The 21,393-nt window shown below is 43.4% G+C and overlaps 1 protein-coding gene and 2 long non-coding RNA genes across 5 annotated transcripts in view; 1 reads left to right on the top strand and 2 right to left on the bottom strand.

Annotated features, from left to right (window-relative positions):
* The window catches only part of nectin1b (nectin cell adhesion molecule 1b), a 208,161-nt gene that overhangs the window by 70,557 nt on the left and 116,211 nt on the right, over nt 1–21,393 (top strand). For all 3 annotated transcript variants that reach the window (XM_032505986.1, XM_032505995.1, XM_032505978.1), the window contains exon 5: nt 7,611–7,762. In XM_032505986.1, the coding sequence (XP_032361877.1) occupies nt 7,611–7,762 (152 nt within the window). The remainder of the gene's footprint in view (nt 1–7,610; nt 7,763–21,393) is intronic.
* The window catches only part of LOC116673846 (uncharacterized), a 352,638-nt gene that overhangs the window by 51,686 nt on the left and 279,559 nt on the right, over nt 1–21,393 (bottom strand). The gene's annotated exons all lie outside the window — the stretch shown is intronic.
* Nucleotides 9,504–21,005, bottom strand: LOC116673864 (uncharacterized). Its single transcript, XR_004327893.1, has 3 exons — nt 20,955–21,005; nt 17,958–17,963; nt 9,504–9,515 (listed from the first exon to the last, which is right to left on the bottom strand). It is a non-coding gene; the product is annotated as an uncharacterized LOC116673864 (long non-coding RNA).

Genomic DNA, 21,393 nt, shown 5'->3' on the forward strand with positions numbered 1-21,393 from the left:
TCTGATGTCAGATTCAAAATAACAACAACAACAAAAAACACAGGAAAGGGCGGTGCTGCTCTTTGAATATAAAGCAATGTTCGCGAGCGTATCGCAGTTTGAAATTACAGCATTACACGGGGAAATTGAGAGATAAATGTAGCAATTTGTCATGTAATTGCTCGACAGAGACTGGGCTGAGAAATATGTCACTTGACACGAGTGGATGTGGATTAATAGACCATTGTGCCCTCATTGTATCTACTCTACGGACCTCTGTTGGATTTTAATGAGGCATGGGGAGTTGTTTTACCCTTTTTTTATGCATAGATTCAGCTCTCAGGGCAGAGACGCTGGTGTCCACGCAGCAGCACCAAACAAAGACGACAAGATAGAGAAGGTTTGACCTGCTTGGTTTGATTTTTTTTTTTTTCCCATCAAAGGCAACGGGAGATTTAGGGAGATAGGGAGAAAAGAGGAGGAGGAGGGCGAAGAGATGTGATCTAGGAAGACGAGGGCACTGTGCTGACAGATAGGAGGGGACGGCCGTTGCTGCACTAAAAATGAGATGCCAAATGTGTTGTGAAGGTTCCCCTGGGCTCTAGTGTGGAGGTCGGCACAAGGCTGTGACGGAAGGATCCGGAGCAGGCCGGCAGAATTGCATCAAACTTGTCACCACACACACACACACACAAAAACACACACACTAGGGTGTGATTCAAATCCCAGCAGAAATCCCATATGTGTCCTACCCCCCCACTTTCAAATCAGTTTGATAATATTTCATTTATAAGTCTTGGTGATCGCTCTTACTTACATGTTAGTATTATTTTTTCTGGTATAACTTATCATTATGATCAACTTAATTATTTCCTGAATTTGGTATCACCTTGACCCTCAATGTATTTAGAAGGGTGGTCCCCCCCCCCCCCCACACACACACACACACACACACACACACACACGCACACACAAACACAAGAGGTGACGCCAACTCCAATAAATAGTAATGTCTCTGATACAGATCCACATTAATTACACAGACAATCTATGGTATCTAGTATTTATCTAATCCCATGGGATCATGGGATCGGATTGTATTGTTTGTTTTCTGATTCATTTGGCTCATTGTAGAAGCTATAATTGAAATAATCTTCACTTTTTTACTATCTGCATTCATTTTTTTTCACATTTTCTCTGTTCCCCTGCATTGTGTGGAGTGTGCAAAAGCCTTGGCGGGAACACGGTCCTTGAAGAAAGAATCTTTGATTTTTTTTCTTCTTCTTCTAAGAACACAATGCCAGAGCTATTTCTCAAAATGGGTTAATGGGGAGATGCACTGAAATAGCAGAGACTAGACTAAAGAAAGAACGCCCTGTTTAAACTTTGTTTGTTTTTGAAATGTTTGCTTGTAGGGGATTCTTCACTCGCCTTACACATTTGTTGAGTATGTTTTTAGTGCATACTTTAGTTTTCAGTGGGCACAAGAATGCTATGTGGGGGAAAGAAGGGCGGAAGAATTGTTAATGATTACAGACCCCTCAATTACTTATTTTGCTATAGTTTTTATATACACTTTATAGTTGGTACATACTCGAAACATTTCCAGCCCATCTTCCTCCATATCATGAATCATCAATGAATTATACATAGAAAACATATACTCTTCACCCATATTGCAGTCGACACCTCAGAGACTATTGAATTCTATTATCGCTAGTGAAAACGTGATTTTGTTATCCACTGCAGTCGATTCCCAACTCCCCTAGGGAACTGATGCTTCAATCTACCCATAGCTGTGGTTGAAACTCACAGATTAATTATTTCCCCTTTAAATTATATATAAAATATACTAAAGTTGTCTGTGGCTCCTGAAAGACACTGAAACCTTACAATAAATATTATGCATGAATGTAAGAACACTTTGAGGCCATCTACTGTAAATAGACGGCTCTTTGGTTAAAGATGCTGTTCTTTCATGCTACTCGTGTAGTTAGTTTTGTGTTTTGGCAGGCAGCTAAAGACACAGGGTAGTATTAGCTTATTGGCTGGTAGCATGCAGCTAAAAACAAAGCATAATGTTAGCTTTTTTGGCTGGTAGCAAGCAGCTAAAGACACGGGGTAACATTAGCTTACAGGATGGTAGCTTTCAACTAAAGACACAGCGTAATGTTAGCTTACAGGCTGTTAGCATGCAGCTAAAGACACAGGGTAATATTAGCTTACAGGCTGGTAGCAGGCAGCTAAAGGCACAGGGTAACGTTAGCTTACAGACGGTTAGCATGCAGCTAAAGACACAGGGTAACGTTAGCTAACCGGTTGCATGCGTAAAACATCAGCTAAGAGCAACGGAGTACAGCTAACACATGTTAACTTACCAGCTGGTAGCAGCCACCCACTGACACAGCGTTATGTTAGTTGACCGTCTGGTAGCTTGCAGCTAAAGACACAGGGTAACGTTAGCTTACCGGCTGGTAGAAGGCAGCTAAAGACACACTGTAGACGGTAAGCTAACGTTACCCTGTGTCTTTAGCTGCAATCTACCAGACGGTCAACTAACATAACGCTGTGTCAGTGGGTGGCTGCTACCAGCTGGTAAGTTAACGTTACGCTGTGTCTTTAGCTGCATGCTACCATTTTTCACCCGTTTCTTCAAGACGTGTGCAATTAGGCAGGGTTGGAGAGTGAAAAATATACTGATGGAATCGCCGATCCAGTTTTTAGTACTTGGATAGTCAAAATCAAAAGCACATTTTGATTGAAGTGTGACACCCCTACTATACATGCTTGAAGGCTCTAATGTAAAATCTGATTGTTATTCATAATCAGGTCTAAAAATACAGACGAAGAGATCAAAATAAAGACATATGGTGAAGTTTGTCTGAAGCTTGACTATTCCACAAACCATGGCCACTGCCGGAAGTCAATGGAAAATAAAGGAGAAACAACAGAACTGGGAATTTCCCTCAATGGCGTGGCAATATTTTGCCTTCCCTGTGAGTGAGTGATGCCAACAAACAACCAACAGTAAAGCATGTGGGCTCTGACTGGACTCCATGGTGTGTTGATGTGCATCTCGATAAACTCATGGTGCATTCAAGTGTGCTTTGTAAACTACTCTAGTAAGTACCCTTCTGCCATCTGGCAGCTTATATTGTGGCAGTGCCATCACTGTTGAAAAAAATATTATTTAAAATCAAAAAAGGAAATTGAATCGTGACCTTAAAAGCCAAATTTAAGTTGAGTCGTGGATTTGGAGAATCGTGACACCCTTAATGTACAATCTGTTGTTCTGCATTCAAGTTTAATGCCCCCGACCACACAATCACAACAAGCTTTTCATTTGACTGCCCCACAGGCTCCCCACACAAACACACACACACACACACACACACACACACACATACTTAGATGTCTCAAACAATGCTCTGGTCACCTCGGAATCTGTGGTGAATTGCAGTTTACCCGCCTTTCCAAATCAATTGGGCTTTGCAGCACTCAGCATCGGCTAGAGGCTCACGAGGTAACTGATTATTGAATCATTAGGCACTGCATTGATGCTTGTCTGCAGCTCCGTTGCGAGGTATCCAATAAAAAATAACTCCACCATAACTCTAATGCTACTACTTATTATGCAGTAGTGTAAGATTTTATCCTGAAAGAAATTTGCTCCCTAACATGACATAGGGACCAGATGTTTATAATTGGCATTTTATGATAGATTAATTAACAAATAGCTTGTCGCTGTGTCGTTCCTCCCCGTCTCTGAAGAATCTTGTTGAAAGCCTGTTTAGTGCAGCTCAAGTGCCTGATGTGTGGCCATTGTTAGTGCAAGACCTAATTGTGTTGCCTCTCTGTGATTTCATTTAGTTTCTCTCCGGCTTGTAATAAATGGAGCATTACATTGTTTTTAATGTTCTCGCACACCAGCAGATCTCAAAGTGTTTCTCCGACAGAGAGCAAGCCCATGAGTGAACGAGGGAGCTCTTTGACTGCGTTTACATGCACATAATATTTGGGTTTTTCCCTTATTTCGAACAAAAGACCATATTCCGACTAAGCTGTTTACATTGCTAATGAAAATGAATATTCCACTAATGTTCCCGTTTACATGCAGCGATGCAGACATAGGATTTTTTTTCAAAGTTTTCCTCTGGTAATGGACCGTGTGGGAACACAGCCTCACTCTTTCATTTCTTCACCCACCTTCCCGAAAATGAACGATTTATAATGTGTGCGCATATCAAAAAACCTGTTGCGATTCAAGTTTTTTAATGTTAAAAAGTAGCTGTGTTTCTGCTTCCGACTTTTCTTTTGGCCGTGCATCACTACCAAAGCCCTGCAAACTGTTGGCTGGTCGGTTTGTGTACGGCAACCATAGCAACGCACAGAGCTGACCATAAGCCATTAACAGAGAGAGACCCTGTCGGTACACGATCCGTCCTGCCTGCCCGATCCGCTCTGCGCATGTGCGAGATGTTCGCATAGACAGTTAAAGAAAGTCTGTTCGCCTCCATCGGAAAGCTAACGACGTTAGTTTAGCTAACAGCTAATTCGGCTAACCACTAGCTGAGACAGCATGTATAAGACCCTCAAAACTTAAAATAACTGTTTAAATATATAACAGCTGTTACGCGTTTACTTTATTTGTATTTTAGGCTGAATTGAACAGTCAGCCTTTTGACGAAATAGTGTTAGCTAAACTAGAGTCAGCTTCCGGTAGAGGCTAACAGTTCTCTTAGCTAATACACCCAGTACACAATCTGTCATATTTGTAGCAGTTAGCCGTTGCATCATGGATGTATTAACAGGACGGTTAGCCTCCACTGCTTTAGTTTCCCCGGCTAACCGCTAGCTTTGATTAGTTTACAATAACTTTACTAAAACTAAACCGGGGAAATGCAGCTACATTTAAATTAAGACTTTACACTAATAATAAAAACAAGTATTAAGTGATTGTTTTTTAAATTGAGCACAGTAATGTAGAACTGACGTAACCACTTTTATATATCCCACTCACCGGCCACTTATTAGGTACACCTGTCCAACTGCTCGTTAACACTTAATTTCTAAGCAGCCAATCACATGGCGGCAACTCAGTGCATTTAGGCATGTAGACATGGTCAAGAGAATCTCCTGCAGTTCAAACCGAGCATCAGTATGGGGAAGAAAGGTGATTTGAGTGCTTTGAACGTGGCATGATTGTTGGTGCCAGAAGGGCTGGTCTGAGTATTTCAGAAACTGCTAATCTACGGGGATTTTCACGCACAACCATCTCTAGGGTTTACAGAGAATGGTCCGAAAAAGAAAAAAATCCAGTGAGCGGCAGTTCTGTGGGCGGAAATGCCTTGTTGATGCCAGAGGTCAGAGGAGAATGGCCAGACTGGTTCGAGCTGATAGAAGGGAAACAGTGATCAAATAACCACCTTTTACAACCAAGGTGGCAGAAGAGCCTCTCTGAACGCACAGTACGTCGAACTTTGAAGCAGATGGGCTACAGCAGCAGAAGACCACATCGGGTGCCACTCCTTCAGCTAAGAACAGGAAACTGAGACTACAATTTGCACAAGCTCATCGAAATAGACAATAGAAGATTGGAAAAACGTTGCCTGGTCTGATGAGTCTCGATTTCTGCTGCGACAGTCGGATGGTAGGGTCAGAATTTGCGTCTAAAACATAAAAGCATGGATCCATCCTGCCTTGTATCAACGGTTCAGGCTGGTGGTGGTGGTGTCATGGTGTGGGGAATATTTTCTTGGCACTCTTTGGGCCCCTTGGTACCAATTGAGCATCGTTGCCAACGCCACAGCCTACCTGAGTATGTTGCTGACCATGTCCATCCCTTTATGACCATAATGTACCCAACTTCTGATGGCTACTTTCAGCAGGATAATGCGCCATGTCATAAAGCTGGAAAACATCACAGACTGGTTTCTTGAACATGACAATGAGTTCGCTGTACTCAAAAGGCCTCCACAGTCACCAGATCTCAATCCAATAGAGCATCTTTGGGATGTGGTGGAACGGGAGATTCGCATCATGGATGTGCAGCCGACAAATCTGCGGCAACTGTGTGATGCCATCATGTCAATATGGACCAAACTCCCTGAGGAATGCTTCCAGCACCTTGTTGAATCTATGCCACGAAGAATTGAGGCAGTTCTGAAGGCAAAGGGGGTCCAACCCGTTACTAGCATGGGGTACCTAATAAAGTGGCCGGTGAGTGTATATATATATATATATTGTGTTTGTGGGTCTTTAATGTCTCAGCAAGCTGTTAGCCGAATTAATTGTTAGCTAAACTAACGTTAGCCTTCCGGTAGAGGCTAAAAGCAGACCGCTACTGTGGAACGGATTGTGCAGTGTCGTAAATCCCTGGTAATTCCTCGCACATCATGTTTATCATCTGCACAAATTGCACATGCGCAGAACGGATCGTGCAGGCAGGACGGATCGTGTACCGACAGACCCTACAAACTGCCGTTAAAACCCTTTATTGAGACCCATATTCCAAATGTGCTGTATACATGCCCATAGAATTATTCTAAAACCTAAATAATACCAGCATATCCCACATGTTTTAATAGGAAAATGCTAAATTTAGAGAAAGGCCTTATTCGGAATATCACAATACGCCTTTACACGACCTTTACCAAATTTGGAATATTATCATATTCAGAATAATAGTGGTGTATTAGTGTCCATGTAAACATACTCATTGTTTACAGAAACCAATGTCACCTACACCCAGCAGCTCACCAAAGTCAGCCCGGAGAGCTATTTGATGTCATCACAGTTGCGTTTGTAGCTTGCCTTAAGCTAAATCTATTCAGAGCAGCTGATGAAGCCGATCCAGGTGATGGCAACAGGAAACGGCTAATTGTCCCGAAACCTGATGCCTTTCCTCAGCCTGTGGGCTCGGTGAAAAAGAGCCCCACGAACGATAGAACCGAGGGTGGGTGGACTCATGATCTGTGTCCAAGTGTGCTGACCTGATCAAAGCACCTGAGCGAGTCTGAACACGGTAGAGACAGCCAGCCATGAAGACAAACACCCCAGGCAGGAGACCCAGGCTCCAGTTCTCATTGACAGCCCAGCATTTTGGTAGATTCTGCATTTATCACTTGATCAGCTGCCTCCCATGACAGCTCCCCTGTGTTTTGAGTCCAGCCATGTGAGCTGTGCCGTGGCTGAGGAAAGAAGCCCCCGTTTCACCGCCCCCCTCCCTCCTCCCACTACTGTCTGTTATGTATTCCACATACCGTACAGGCCTGTGTCCTAAGGCATCAACTTTGTCTTACCTGCTTGGACCTGCTGGGATTCCCTGTCCTCATAATTTAGTTTGGACTTGATGGATGATGGCTGAAATATAGCGCTGTCAAACATTCCTGGTATTTATCTCACCCTCACACACACACATATCCAGGTTTGTTTGGCACTAGAGACTGTATTTTTATGCGCTTTGAATTGCTTTGCTGCTCCGGGGAGAAGGATTTTATTTATTTTTTCTGCTGTGGTTTGGTGTAATGCTGCCTTTTTCATGGTGTCTGTATTATTTCCCCTCTCCCTCTCCCTCTCTCTCTCTCTCTCTCTCTCTCTCTCTCTCTCTCTCTCTCTCTCTCTCACCACAGCTTGAACGGCTCCCTGCCCAGTAATGTGGAGATCAAGAACAACACCCTTTTCTTCAAAGGACCGGTGACCTACGACCTGGCCGGCACGTACGTCTGCGACGCCACCAACAGCATCGGGACTCGCACCGGCATCGTGGACGTCAACATCACAGGTAGGTTGAATAAGGCGCTCGCTTTCCGCTCTCTGTCTCTTCAGTAACCCTGGCATGGCTTCTTGCATCAATACAGTACCCCGCTAAAAGATGGAGTCAGGGATCCGTCAGACCCCCGACCGCACAAATCAACACAAATATCCATCCATGCACACACACAGACAGGAGCAGATTGCCTGTAGGATTTGGTATCATTCAAACATTTTCAACCGATACCTGTTCCTGAATACTTTTTTCAGTACCTATTTGAACAAATCGGATCTTTTTTTTTTCTTCAACTCCTACTACTCCTCAGTGTAACGCAGAGTTTTTCCTGCCTGCCTCTATGACGTGTAACGTTAGACGGCCACTCACAACCATTATTGGATCTTGGTTTGGTATGTGTAAGCGCATCGTGAGCAATGATGATCCAAAGCAAAAATTCCTTGTATGTGTCCTCATACCTGGCAAATAAAGCTGATTTTGATTCTGATTCTGATAGAATCATGCTCCATGCTTATTGGCTCACTGACACGGATGAGGTTTAATCCTTAGGTATTGAGCATTCATACTCAATGACGAGGCATTTTTATGTGCCTAAAAAAAGTACTAAATTCGGTACCCAGCTCTTACTGCCTGTGTGTTGTGGATGCTGTTCCCACCTGCCCGGGCTGTGCTGCTCCCTGCTGCACTGTGTGACACTTTAGATGAGGAGAAGAAAAAACAAAAACTGTCTCAGTGTATTAGAGCTCCACAAACACTGTGAGAACACAACAGCCGCCCCCTTACTTCCCCTCCTGCCCTGTTACACACCCAGGCGCATGTGTGGGAGTGATATAAAGCAGTTCTTATTATCGCCGCCTAAAATAACATCAAGGAGAATGAGGGTTTTTAGGTGAGGGTACTGTATTGATCATAGTTTGCTCGCATCACGCTCACATTTCTCCGAGAAGCCCGTGCCTCCTTTGTAGTCAAGCTCTTCTATCCCTTCTATCTTCTGGGGAAAACAAAACTGATTCAGTTCTCTTGCCTTCCACATAATCGTTGGCACACACGCACTGTGGTTCCTCTGGGTTCTCATCCATAGGAGACCATATTTTGCACTCAAAGCCTTTGCTGCAATATATATATATATATATATATATATATATATATATATATATATATATATATATATATATATATATATAGCAGATCTGACTTTTGCTATATCTACATAGGATTAATTGTGGAATCTTCTTCTATTGGTAGCAGCTGTGTGTGCGGTAGTGGAAGACTGTCACAGTTTTGCTCCGGTCCGACTGGAAAGACTTTTTTTTTCCCCCTGTCCTCGTGCTGCTTGGTTTCTGGGAAGCGGGGGTGTTCTAACTTGCATTGCTTTGCATGTTGACTCATGTTGTGTCTCTGGGAGCGCTGTGCCTGGTGTGAAGTGAACAGCTGTGTCTTACAGTATCATTGCATACCGTCTTTTTCTGTTTCCTCTCTGGTAAGGCTAAGGCTAGGACAAAGCACCTTTGTAGGATATGATGTCATCGCCCGCATTGAGAGCAGTTGGCAATCCAAAGTAGGCGGTTGGTGTAGTAGTGTGTTAATAGAAATCTCGGAGGGGCTTTAACAGCCCTTACTTATCAAGCAGGAAAGTGAGGAAGTAATACTGTCAGGAAATCACCCAGCACCAGCTTGTGTTGAGTAATTGTGTTCCAAGGAGATTGTACTGTTGCATAAAGTACTGTATCCCCTTGGAAAGGAAAAACAAAGGCACCAAAGTCATTTTCTATTTCTGCTTTTTCATTGATTGCTTAAATTAACAAACCCCATTGCTATTGTCCCTCAAGTCTTTCTGTTTATTCTCATCATTTGTTCGCATAATTCTATTTGAGTGAGTGAGGGAGTGAGTGAGGGAGTGAGTGAACAATTCATAATTTAAGCGCATTTGGTTTACATTTGTATATATATATATATATATATATATATATATATATATATATATATTATATATATAAATCCCTGTACATGTTTGCAGGTTGTTTAGCAGCATGTTAAAAATAATATAATGATTGCATTTTAAGCTGGCTCCCAGAAGAAGGTAGTCATTACTTCCTATCCCTCTGTTTGTTTGCAGTAATTAATACACTTAGTTATTACATGTCATTCAGAGACCTAGACTTAGGCATTTAAAAAAAGTATTCACATTTTGACAACGTGATCGTCACGTTTCCTATAGCTGTGTGTCATCATGCTGACACATATCCTGAATGATGCATGTCACAAGGCACTTGGAGGTCTATTTTCTGTTGAGGATACATTCCCAAAGGGTCCCATACGAGCATCAAAATCATGTTGCCAGTTCCCATAGTAACAGTGACAAGTTCCCTTCCTAAAGCGCAGTTCAGAGCCTCAGCTCCAACATGGCGCCCCAGTCCCAAACAGCTTTAGTTGACTGTGTGGTTTGGCGCTCCAGGATACGGGAGTGCAGCAGTAGCAGCAGCCTGTGTGGACAGAGGTGAGCTGCCCTTGTGTCTCATGCGCGTCCAACATGGATAGGTTACCGTGGCATCATACAGTGCCGGTGCTCTTTGCTGATGCTGTGAAATGCTAGCCTGTTCCTGTCTTAAGCAGGCGTGTCAGCATAATCTCCTGCACTACCCTGGAGCATCATTAAGCTTTGAGGAGGTGTGTGGAAGACATGTCTCTGTTCAGAAGACATTTCTGTAAATTGTAGACGAGCTGCAAAGATCGGCAGTCGCTATTTTGATAATGATCAATTGCATTGAGTCATTTTTTTTAACACAAAAAGTGTAATTCTAGCTTGTTAAATGTGAATATGTTCAAGTGTTGTCCCTCCTCTGTGACAGTAAACTGAATATCTTTGAGAATCAAGACATTCGAGGACGTCATCCTGGGCTTTGGGAAACACTGATCAACGTTTTGCCACCATTTTCTGGCATTTGAGAGACCAAACAACTAATCCATTAACCGAGAAAATAACCAACAGATTAAATCGACAATGATAATTACCGTTAGTTGCAGCCCTAAAATGTCTAAAAGTTTTGGGTAGACTTTGTCTCAGTTATGGAGATTTAAATCAAAGTCTGTTGGAGGTGAACTTGAGGGTGGGCATGGCGTTTCCTTCTAATTCTTTGAAGTGTGCTGTGCAGCCTCGACATTGGCCGTGTGTAATGACCCGGCGGTGGAGGTAAAGCAGTATGCTGATGCTTCATTAACTTCAGAGAGCATCTCTGTGCCTCAGACGGAGGTGGCAGATACAGTCCATGGCAGGCGAGAGAGAGCCCACTGCTGGCCGCTGTTCAAGGCTGCAGCATTGGGCCTCAGTAATGCCAGCTAAGTGTTCCCTGCACACAAAAAAAAGGCGACCAAGCCCATAGCTACAGTGCATTTGGGAGACCAGAGCTGACATGGGCTGAACATGAAATGATTATTTGTTTTCCTTTGTTAAAGGGCACATTTTAATATTCTGGGCGTTCAGAGCCACTCTAAAGAGTTCAGTGTTTCCAGAGTCAATAATAACTCTGGCCCTTTTTGCCTGAATTAAACTGTATCAAGCATATATTATGCACTTCATACCACCATTGTGCATAGAGATTTTTTGCTTCCCTATAATGATTATGATACTTGAACTTGAGAATTGGCCTGTTACCGAGTACCAATCTGATACCTTTGCTCCAATTTGATACCATAATACCATTTCTCCCATTATGCCATAATTATTTTTTTTAACAGTTGTACAATACTAACCCTACATGAATGTCATACTATTGCTATCATTGTTAAACTGTCTTGTATGATCTAGTTTGACAGTATGGAAAAAGAACATAAAGAAGATAAATTAACTACTTTATAAATTAAAGTAGATTTTCTTTCGTGAATAAACAATGTGGTATCAGATTGGTACACATCCATAGTTCTGTCACTATCAGGATCTAGATGCTCTACTACTTGTTGCATCATGTATGGGTTTGGCAGTAGCGCTTTTGGTTTTCATTTTGAAGTTGATTTTTAGATTGACACAGCAATATACACCTGCCAGGGACACAACCCTGCTCCTAGTGTCAGGAAGATAAAATATCCGTGACAACTTGTTTGTAGCACTTTGGGAAGGCGCGTTTTAATCAAGCTCCTCCGTTTCGGTGGACGGATTTGTGGGAGCTGCATAACTGTCAGCTGGGCAGATAGCGCGGCTACGGAGCACCTTGTTTCAATTAGTTTGGGGACGGCGTTTGCTGTGGAGATGGCATCGACTACGGTAAGTCACGTGGGCCAAGGCGGCTTTCTCCAAGGACACGTGTTCTGCAGATATGGTGTCGCTTGTCAGAATCTAATGAACCACTCTCCTGTTTTAATCAATCCTCGCTCGCAGAAACAAACAGGTGAAAGAGGAAGTCTGAGGGGGAAAAATAAGGAAGGGAAGAGAGGTTGGCAGGGAAGGGGGGAAGGGGGGGGGGGAGTCTATGGCGAAAGAGTTGAGCTTCATGAAATGGACTTCTTGTTAGCAAACATCTCTCATTCAGAAATCTCTACCGGGCATTATAGGCCACGTTCAAAGAGAGAGACAATGAAAGTTATTGTTGACCATTCATTCTCTCCATCATTTAACTAAGGCTGCAAGATATGAAGAAAATATGCGAACACGTTGTACTTGCAATAAATAAGCAGATATTAAAGTGTACTCCCTTCAGCATTTCTGCTTTTTTAGTATTCTGCTAAATTACGGCACATTGCTTTTGAATGGAGAGCAAATGACCATTCTTTTATTGAACACTTAATAATAAGAGTCAGTTGTAAAATAAATATTGGCCGCACTAAAAAAAGAATGACTGACATTCTCTGTCGACCTTCAAAAAAATCCCTGAGTGTCTTTCGCATTGTGTTTATTTCACCAGTTGATATCGCGATGGTGTTAAAAAAAGGTTAGATGAAAGATTATTGTGCAGCCTTACAGTGACTCTGAAATGTTGCGGCCGAGAAAGCCGCAGGAAAGGGGGCTGAATAATGTGGTTTAACCTCAAAGATCCTCCCCAACTTAAGAGAGTTAAATCAGTCTTTCATTAAGATAATCAGCTTTCCCACCATCACACTCGAAACAAATCGACGCTGCCATCTTGAATTTCTTCCCAGCGCATAAGGAGATGTGATGAATGGCCGTTTTGTCAGGACCTTACAATTATGTCATTATCACCCCTGAGAAGGGAGACGTGTGTGTGTGTGTGTGTGTGACTTGTGGGAACATTTCTCCCAGCGAAGCAGAACGTTCGCTACAGATTGAATTTGTTTTCTCTCTTGAGAAATCTTTTAAACTTGATTAGATATTTTTTAACCTTGACTCACCCGCACAACAGCACTTTGTGAGATGGGGGCCGGACTGCATCAGAGACAGTGCATAATTCCCGCCACATTAGCAGGATCAGCTGTGGAGGATAATATCAGATCAGCCTGGGGTGGGCCGGTATGTGAACTTTTGGGTTATTTTACTCACGGCCCAGCCGCGCCACCTTTCATCCCGTCTTTTGTCGGAGCTGTGGCAGCGAGTTGCTTTAACAGAGCCAAGGTGCAGGCGGCTTTGCCACAGTGCTTTACCACTCGGGTTAAACTGGATGGAGTGAGAGCATTCTCATCAATTTAGCAAGAAAGCGGGAGGATGGATCCTTCTGTAAGCACGGGCCAGCCGCCGTCGACATGTGTTCACGCTCGCCTGGACAAGCAATAGTTGGCTCCCTGTGTGAGAAAATGAAGAGAGAAGAGGTTTGGGGGGGGGGGGGGGGGGAATATTGTACCCACATGGTGAAAATGAGATGAATAAAATATGCAGTCCAATGGAAATATAAATAAATAAGAGGTGTCCATGTGACTGAAGGCGACGCTTCAGCGGGTCTTGATATTTGGGAATTTTACTAAAGAGGTAAAGTGGATTGCAGAAACGGGCTCCCGGGAAAACGGAAACCAGGAGCGTTGCAGAGGTGGGAGAGAGGGCGGGATGCTGTTTGCATGGCGGTGTGTGTTCACAGCTTGTCACTTTCCCTATCCTCCACGTCCTACATTACGATGATGATAAAAGACACTGAGACACAGTGCTAGTGTACGGGGCTTCCGTTCTACAAAAAATAAATAACCAATCTCCCTTTACAGTTCTTTGGCTCCACATAACCAATGCAAGCAACCCAAGCCCATTGCCGAGAAACACATTAGCTATGTCTATATAATGATTCCAAATGCTTGCCACCGGGTTGGCAGGAAAGCAGTAGCGAGTTGTTGGCAGCGGCAACAGGAGCTTTCTCAGCATAAATTTGAATGGCTGAGCAGGAGATGTTACTCCGAGATGCCATTAAATGTTGGAATTGTCTAGAAAGAAGCGTGTTGCAACTTGAACTGGATGCATTCCACATATTTTACTGGATTCCTATGATAGTTACCACCTGTAGCCACAATTAGACATTTATTAGACAAGGTATTGGCCTCGTTAGTGTACGTTTCACACTCTCCGGTTCCATCTATTGTCCACATGAATGAACAGCTGTGACATAGAGGGTCCTCTCGTTCCGTAACTGACGCTTAAGATTCCTCACTGGCTTGTTTCGACGCGAAATGCATCGCACGAAGGACGTGGCGATAACCGTTTCATGGTGGTTTCTCATGGCAACTATCATCCACAAGGGGCTGGCTGCCAACCAACCCCCTAAACAATCCAAAAACTCTCAGCAGTGGCTTTAAAAAGAAACTAAGTGAAGTGTAAATAACAGTCGGTGTCAATGGCCTGAATCATTTTCTGTTATCAGCTGAGAAACAGACACGTTGCTCTCCGCGTCACTGTTTTCTCAACGTGATCGCTCCCTGTGATAAAGTGGGATTGCGAGACCGTGGCGAGTACATCATCGAATAAAAAACAAGGATCGTGCCGTATAGCGCTGACATCTAACAGCAGAGCGGCTCCACGCTCCCATTTGTCTCTTTTCTTTTCCTCTGACAGAGACAAGAGACATTATGATGCCAGCATTGCACAGGCTCCCTTGGCAATGTGGGATTTGTTTGTCTTCGCCCGTCATGGTGGCGTCTGTCTCAATCTGTGCCCTAAAGCACATCGCAGTGTTGCCTTCTTACGCCGCTACCTGCATTATTCATACATTCAAAGACCACACGCGTCTACGTATACCTTGTATATCATTGCACCCTCACTTCAAGCAGACACATGCTTTCAGGCAGGTTGAGGAGCATTTCATTACCCTGTGCACTCTGCTAGCTTCTTCATCACCCTTAAACTTTCTGATCCAGCGTCTACAAACCTAAATGTGGAAGGGTTTGGGAGTTGCAGGCTGTGACTGTGACTATTTAGCCCCCACGTCCTCACTACAGGAGAGGCTGCTCAGATCCGGCCCAGAATACACCTCATTATCCAAATGAGACATTAGCATGAGCGCCTCCCTTTGCTTGCACACCATAGGCCGCCCCATAAAGCCCTGGCTGTGTTGTGCTGTGCCAGGGAGGGCACTGATGGGGGGGGGGGGAGACATAATGGCTGCAGCTCATTTTGCGTAAAATGGAGGAGGGGGATGCTCACTGTGCAAAGAGGTCTTTTAAAAAAAAAAAAAAAAAAGCACACACATTTATTTGGAGGAGAAGAGTTAGCCAGGCTATGCGAGTGAAATGGAAATGTCACCAGGGGAGAGCATGTGAGAGCAGAGCAGCTGAGATCGTAGTGATTTATCTCAACATTTGTTTCTGCATGGCTTGCTCTTTCTGCTCTCCCGAGGATATGCAGAGGAGAGGGATGTGGCGGGCAGACGGAGCCGTGGGATTGGCTGTCCGGCCGTGTGGTGTCCGATGTGTCACGCCTCCCTGAGAGCCTGATGAAGTAGGTCAGACGCTGTCCCAGGGTCTGACCGCTGGCTCCAGAGCTGCTGCGTGGTGATTCACTCGCTACACACAGCACCAAAATAACAACAGGGGGAGACAGGAAAACAACAACACGGGGGGGGGGAGCTGATGGTAGGATGGTGCGGTGAATAGATCTGGGGATGAATCCATAAGTTGTCATCTAATAGATTAATTGGCAACTGTCTTGGCAACTGAATCAATTTGAGTCATTTTTTTATGAAAAGATAAGTTTAAAATCTCTGATTCCAGCTTGTTAAATGTGGATATCTTTTATTTTCATCCCTCTTCTGTGACAGTAAACTAAATATACCTTTGAGTTGTGGACCAGGATGTCATTCTGGGCTTTGGGTAACACCGGTCCAAATTTCCTGACGTTTTGTAGACCAACAATTTCTCAATTAACCAAGAAAATAATCCACAGATGAAACGACAATGGAAATAACGTTGAGTTAGCGTGGGACAAAAATTGTCCCAGACGTCCTCAGGTCTAACGCCATCGAACATGCGGATTTGTTGTCTGACACAATAACCAGTCCTTAGCACTGCAGACACACACAGGCTAGCAGGGACAGGTAGAGATGCATCAATTATGCTATCCTATGAGCGAACATGATTTTTGAAAAGAGCATTGGTGTTTAGATGCCGGTGTAAATCTTCATTGCTCATTAAAGGCGTATTTAAAATGATTGTTACAACCCCTGTAGCACGGAAAATGACCATGTTGTATCAACAAGGGCAGGGCAATAAAACACACTCTCTGAAATCGTATGGGAACATTTTCCACAATTCAATTTAATTATTTTTATAGTATCAATTCTTAACAAGAGTTATCTTGAGATACTTTACAGATAGAGGAGGTCTAGACCACACTAGACCACATAAATTACAAGAACAGTCATGTTCTTTTTGATATGGCTTTATTGTTTAATTCAAACTCTAAACCACCGCAAAACCTAATTCTTTATAATAAAACTGTAAAGTGTGGGAGTCCTCGGTTGGTAGAGGCCAAAAAAAAAGGGGGATTACGTGCTGCAGGTGCTCTAGAGAGATGAAAACATGACAAGCGCTCGGTTTCTCTGACAGGGCCGTCCCGCGAGTCGATGCATGTCCACGACGCGCCACAGATGATGTCACCAGCGCGTTATCTCCTCCGGCACATCCCGGGCCTCTTATCCGTCCTCTTTTGCCAGGGAAATGATTTTGAATCACTTGTCTGAAGTATTTAATGCCGCGTGTGGCATTTACCTACATATGAGGCGAGCGTCTACAAAATCAGCGATAGAGGAAAGAAAACGTGTCGACAAACGGAAAGAAATGGCAAGAAATGGGGGGCGAGCGCCAGATAGGGTAAAAAATACCACTGTGCAGTATTCGCAATATCCATGCACGTCACAAATCTCCCATAGTTGTATCCTCCAATTCCAGTATTCATATAGTATCTAGTTTTTTTTAAACTTATTTGATATAATTAATTTACCTTGAGGAATCTTCCATTTTTCCTTTTCTTTGCCCTTGATTAGTTTTACTTGAATCAAAGAGCCTGCATAATATTTCCTATGTGCATGGACTGTTTGGTGTATGCACAAATGGCAAATTAAAATCTAGAATCTTGAAAAGGAGCTTTTTCCTCAGCAATGGCTCCCCCGTGCAGCGTGGTAAATTCCTGTCAGTGGTGAGCTTTTATTCTTTGTGGCAGCATTACATTTCCGTGACTTCACGACCATTGGCAAATTCAGACAGGGGAGTAATGAGGATCGTCGGAATCGCTGAGTTAATGCGTCTCCCCCCCGATCATCCCCCGTCCTCACTCACTCACTCACTCATTACGCCATTCTTTATTTGCCATTGTCACTCCCCGGCCTTTCAAAGCCACTCACTCCGTCTTCTTTTTATCTCTCCCTCCTTGTTGCCACTCCTCAAACTCTGAGTCGCCTTCTATTTTCTTTTCATCTCCTGTTGTCTGCGGCTTGTTCCTCATTTAGTCGTATTAAAAAAACGCCACTCCCTGCAGCGCTCTTTGAAAATCCTCCTCTCATTTTCTCAGCCTCTGTCATAACAACTTGTCCAAGTGATTGCGCTAAGACTCGGGAATGTTTGTACCTGTCTCTCTCCTCCTTTCTTCATGTGCAGACATGACTGGAGCACACCCAGAAACTGTACCTGCAGGACACAGTGGCGATACACTTTCCATTCCTTTTGAAAGCCCCCCCCCCCCCCCACACACACACACACACACACCACTTCCCTTCTTCAGAAATCCCTCTCCTCGCCATATCTTTGAACAAATGCCACTGCTGCTTGTTTTCTACTGTAGCATCCACCGAAATACAAAACCCTACTCCAAGTCTCTGAAGACGTAAATCTGGCACCGGCCTGATATGTCATTCTCCCAACAAGATGTCAGGCTTTTTTTTTTTGTTTACCCTTTGTATCTCTTAAAGATTAATTTGTGTTTTAAACAAATAACTCAGAGGGTTATGAGGGAAGCGGAGTTTGTCTGTAAAATATTTGGAGGTAATAAATCATCCGCTCCATCATGTCCGATGCGAGAATCCAAAATAGAATTGATTAATGCGGTAGCAACAGCAATAGTTGCACCGTAGTTGCTCCATTTCATGTCATTCGTTACCTTCTATAAATCCATCGTGCCTTTGGATTGAATTACAGCCTTCCGTGGCACATCATGGCACCTATTAATCTCAATAGTACATTATAGTGGGTGCAAGTCAAGGTTAGGCCGCTATCTGCATATTTCCAGCATGGTGTTAATAGACACAGCCTTTTGTTGCCTGGAACAGTGTCAGGGCTGTGGTGCTGCTTTGAGCTCTTTTTTTTTTTTTTTTTTTTATCTATCTGTTGGCAGGTGTTGCCGGTAGCGACGGCGTGCTGGTGGAACACTTTCTGCCTCCTCCGTGCTGTCAAACACCCCTGCGTACCCCGACCATTTCAAACGTGTGTTATTATTAGTCTTTCTGTAATGTGATTAGTTAAACGGCAAAGCCGCCGTGTTGGAGGATTTTTCTGCCGTTTTGTTATCTGCATGCATGCATGAGGCCAGTGGGGTGATGGGAGTTGGTGTTAGGGTGTGACCTTGCGTACTACAGTGCCGAAACGATAACGCTGTGGGAACAGGCGCTCAGCTTGGAGCTGCAAAAATAAAAGCAATGCGTCCTCCTGGTGCTTCGGAGCTTCTTTCTCTGCTTTTAAAGTCCACCTGTTACAGAGGAAGAGCTACCTGAATACTTCCAATATTCCTCACCGGTGTTGTAGTACTTAAGATCGATCTCCGTCTCGTATTGGAATCGACCGCATTCTCGTCTCGGTCTCATGATTTTACGTCAAGACTGGCAAAGACCACAACTGCCTGTTTTCTTCTTCTTTTCTCTTCTTCTTCTAACCTTTTGGGCATTTTAGGCCTTTATTATATAGGACAGCTGAAGACATGTAAGGGGAGAGAGAAACTGCTCTTCCCTTCCAATTCCTGGAGTATAACATCTTTATAACACTGTTAGATACTCCAGTTCCTCTTCTCCATATGGTTTCCTCGGAGGTAAAAGGCAAAAGAGACCCCAAAAATACCTAAATATTTACAACTGTTTCATGTCTTTAGTTTGTAAGCTATAACACCTTCTTCAATCATTAGCGTTGGCAGTCACACTCTTCAGGTGTCAGAGGTGGTGTCACTTGATCCTTTATAGAAAATGAGAGGTGTCTTTGAAGGCTCGCTGCATCTTCTTTTTTTACTGCCACTATTCTGTTGGTTCAACGGCATCGCCTTGTGTTTCTCACCTCTCTTAGTGGTACATATCGAGTCTAGGCAACCTTAGAAATGCAAGGCACAGGGCTCCCCAATCAAGCCTGATTAATGGGGCTGGTCAGAGGGATGACGTATCCTAGCTGAGGAAGGCAGTAAACGGTCGAGGAGAGGATTACAACAGAACGTTTTCCCTTTTTCTCTCCACTCCTTCAATCCTGTGGATTTCTGGACTCGGTAGGAGGGTGTGTTCTCGAGCAGGGGTGACCTGGCGCCGCTCTCTCATTCATGTGTGTAATGAAGGCCTGTGTCTGAATAATCCCATTAGGTGCTCAGATTAAAACCTGAGCTGATATTTGAGACTGTGCCCGGCACCGCTTTAGAAATTGGAGAGCTTTGCTGTCGCTGCTGGGAGAGAGGGCGCCGAGGAAGCCCAGTGGAGGACAGTGACTGTGTTTGGGAGGTCGCCTCTTTGGACTGATAGAGTGCCATTGTAATTAAAGGAGGGGGGGGAGGAAGGATTGAGCATTTGGTCTTTACTTGGCCCAATAGCATCCCCTCCTTCTACCAGAGTTCTGCAGAGATTTATCTTTCCCATTAACAGGCAGTTCTAATCGAGTGTAATAGTTTTGATTCAACAGTTCAGGGCAATAATTTAAAAATCATTTTCTGCTTATGTGGGAAATTCGTCTTTTTAGTTTTGCATGATGAGGATGGCAGAGGTTGTGAGATTGGCTGGTTGTTGCAGTAACGTTTCGGATTTGACTCCATTTGACTTCCTGCGAGGCAGCACAAAGATTTTAATATCTCTAAGGAACTTTTAGGATTGCTTAACATAAACCTTCATTTTGGCTCAATTAGGATTGCTTTCCAAGTTCAGAGCTAGCATTTCCCCATCAAGATTAACCATAATTTCATATAATAGGTTCTTATTATGACACCACTATGTTATCGGCACGTTGTTGCCGTTGGATTAGAACAGCTGACACATCTTCATACCAGGGGCGGAGCCAGACTATGTTAACCTTCGGGGTTTAGCCCAAACCTGGGATGGGGGATGAGTTTGGGGGCATGCTTCATATACAGCAGCTATATGCAATTTTATTCATGTCATTTAATAATAGAATGCCTAAAAATCTACGTTATTTGGGAAAACATGATAGTTGCCAAGGGAAAGAAAATCATCCTGTAGATTTAGTATCTAACTGTTCTCCAACTGTCTTCATCATTCTGAAACCAAAATGCTATATATATATATATTCATTGTACACATCTGAAAAAATTCTATTTATAGTAATATCCACCTGTATATTATAATCAGTACATATCCAGCTGTAAATCTTGCTCACAATACTTGTTATCTATATTTTATATTCATAGGACAAACTAATCTGTAAAATTCTGTTTATATTATTATTCATTTCCATATTTATTCACTTATGCACTTACTGCTATTGCACTTCTGGTTAGACCCAAACTGCATTTTGTTGCCTTGTGTATATATATATATATATATATATATATATAAATTGGAATTATATAAATTTGGAATAAAATATAGGAATTTGGAACCTAAAAGATTCTGGGCTTTTGAGAAAACATTCAAGGCTGGAGCCCCAGAAGCCTACAACCCCCCGACCCCGGCGCCCCCACCCCCTCTACACCCTGGCTCCGCCCCTGCTCCATACATACCGTACTTTGTGCTTATATCAACTGCGTTACATTTACGCTGTGGCGTGTTTGCTGATGGAAATGTGCTGTATGTGAAAGAAGCACATTGTGTGCGTTTCGGGTTAAATAAATCTAACTGCATCTGCTGCCTGAGTGTTTATGGTTATCAGATCCAGATATTATCTCTGAGAAGACAGCTGATGAACAGTGGTAAGATCTATGCTTACCAGACTATTGACTTGTGTCATAACAGGGCGGCTGTAAATCAGTACAACGGTAGGCAGAACTTTTAAAAAGCAGTAGATCTTGTGTGCATCTCGTCTGACTTGTCAAGCCTTGT

The sequence above is a fragment of the Etheostoma spectabile genome, chromosome 3 (genome assembly GCF_008692095.1).
Source record: "Etheostoma spectabile isolate EspeVRDwgs_2016 chromosome 3, UIUC_Espe_1.0, whole genome shotgun sequence".
In the NCBI taxonomy this organism is placed as follows: Eukaryota; Metazoa; Chordata; class Actinopteri; order Perciformes; family Percidae; genus Etheostoma; species Etheostoma spectabile.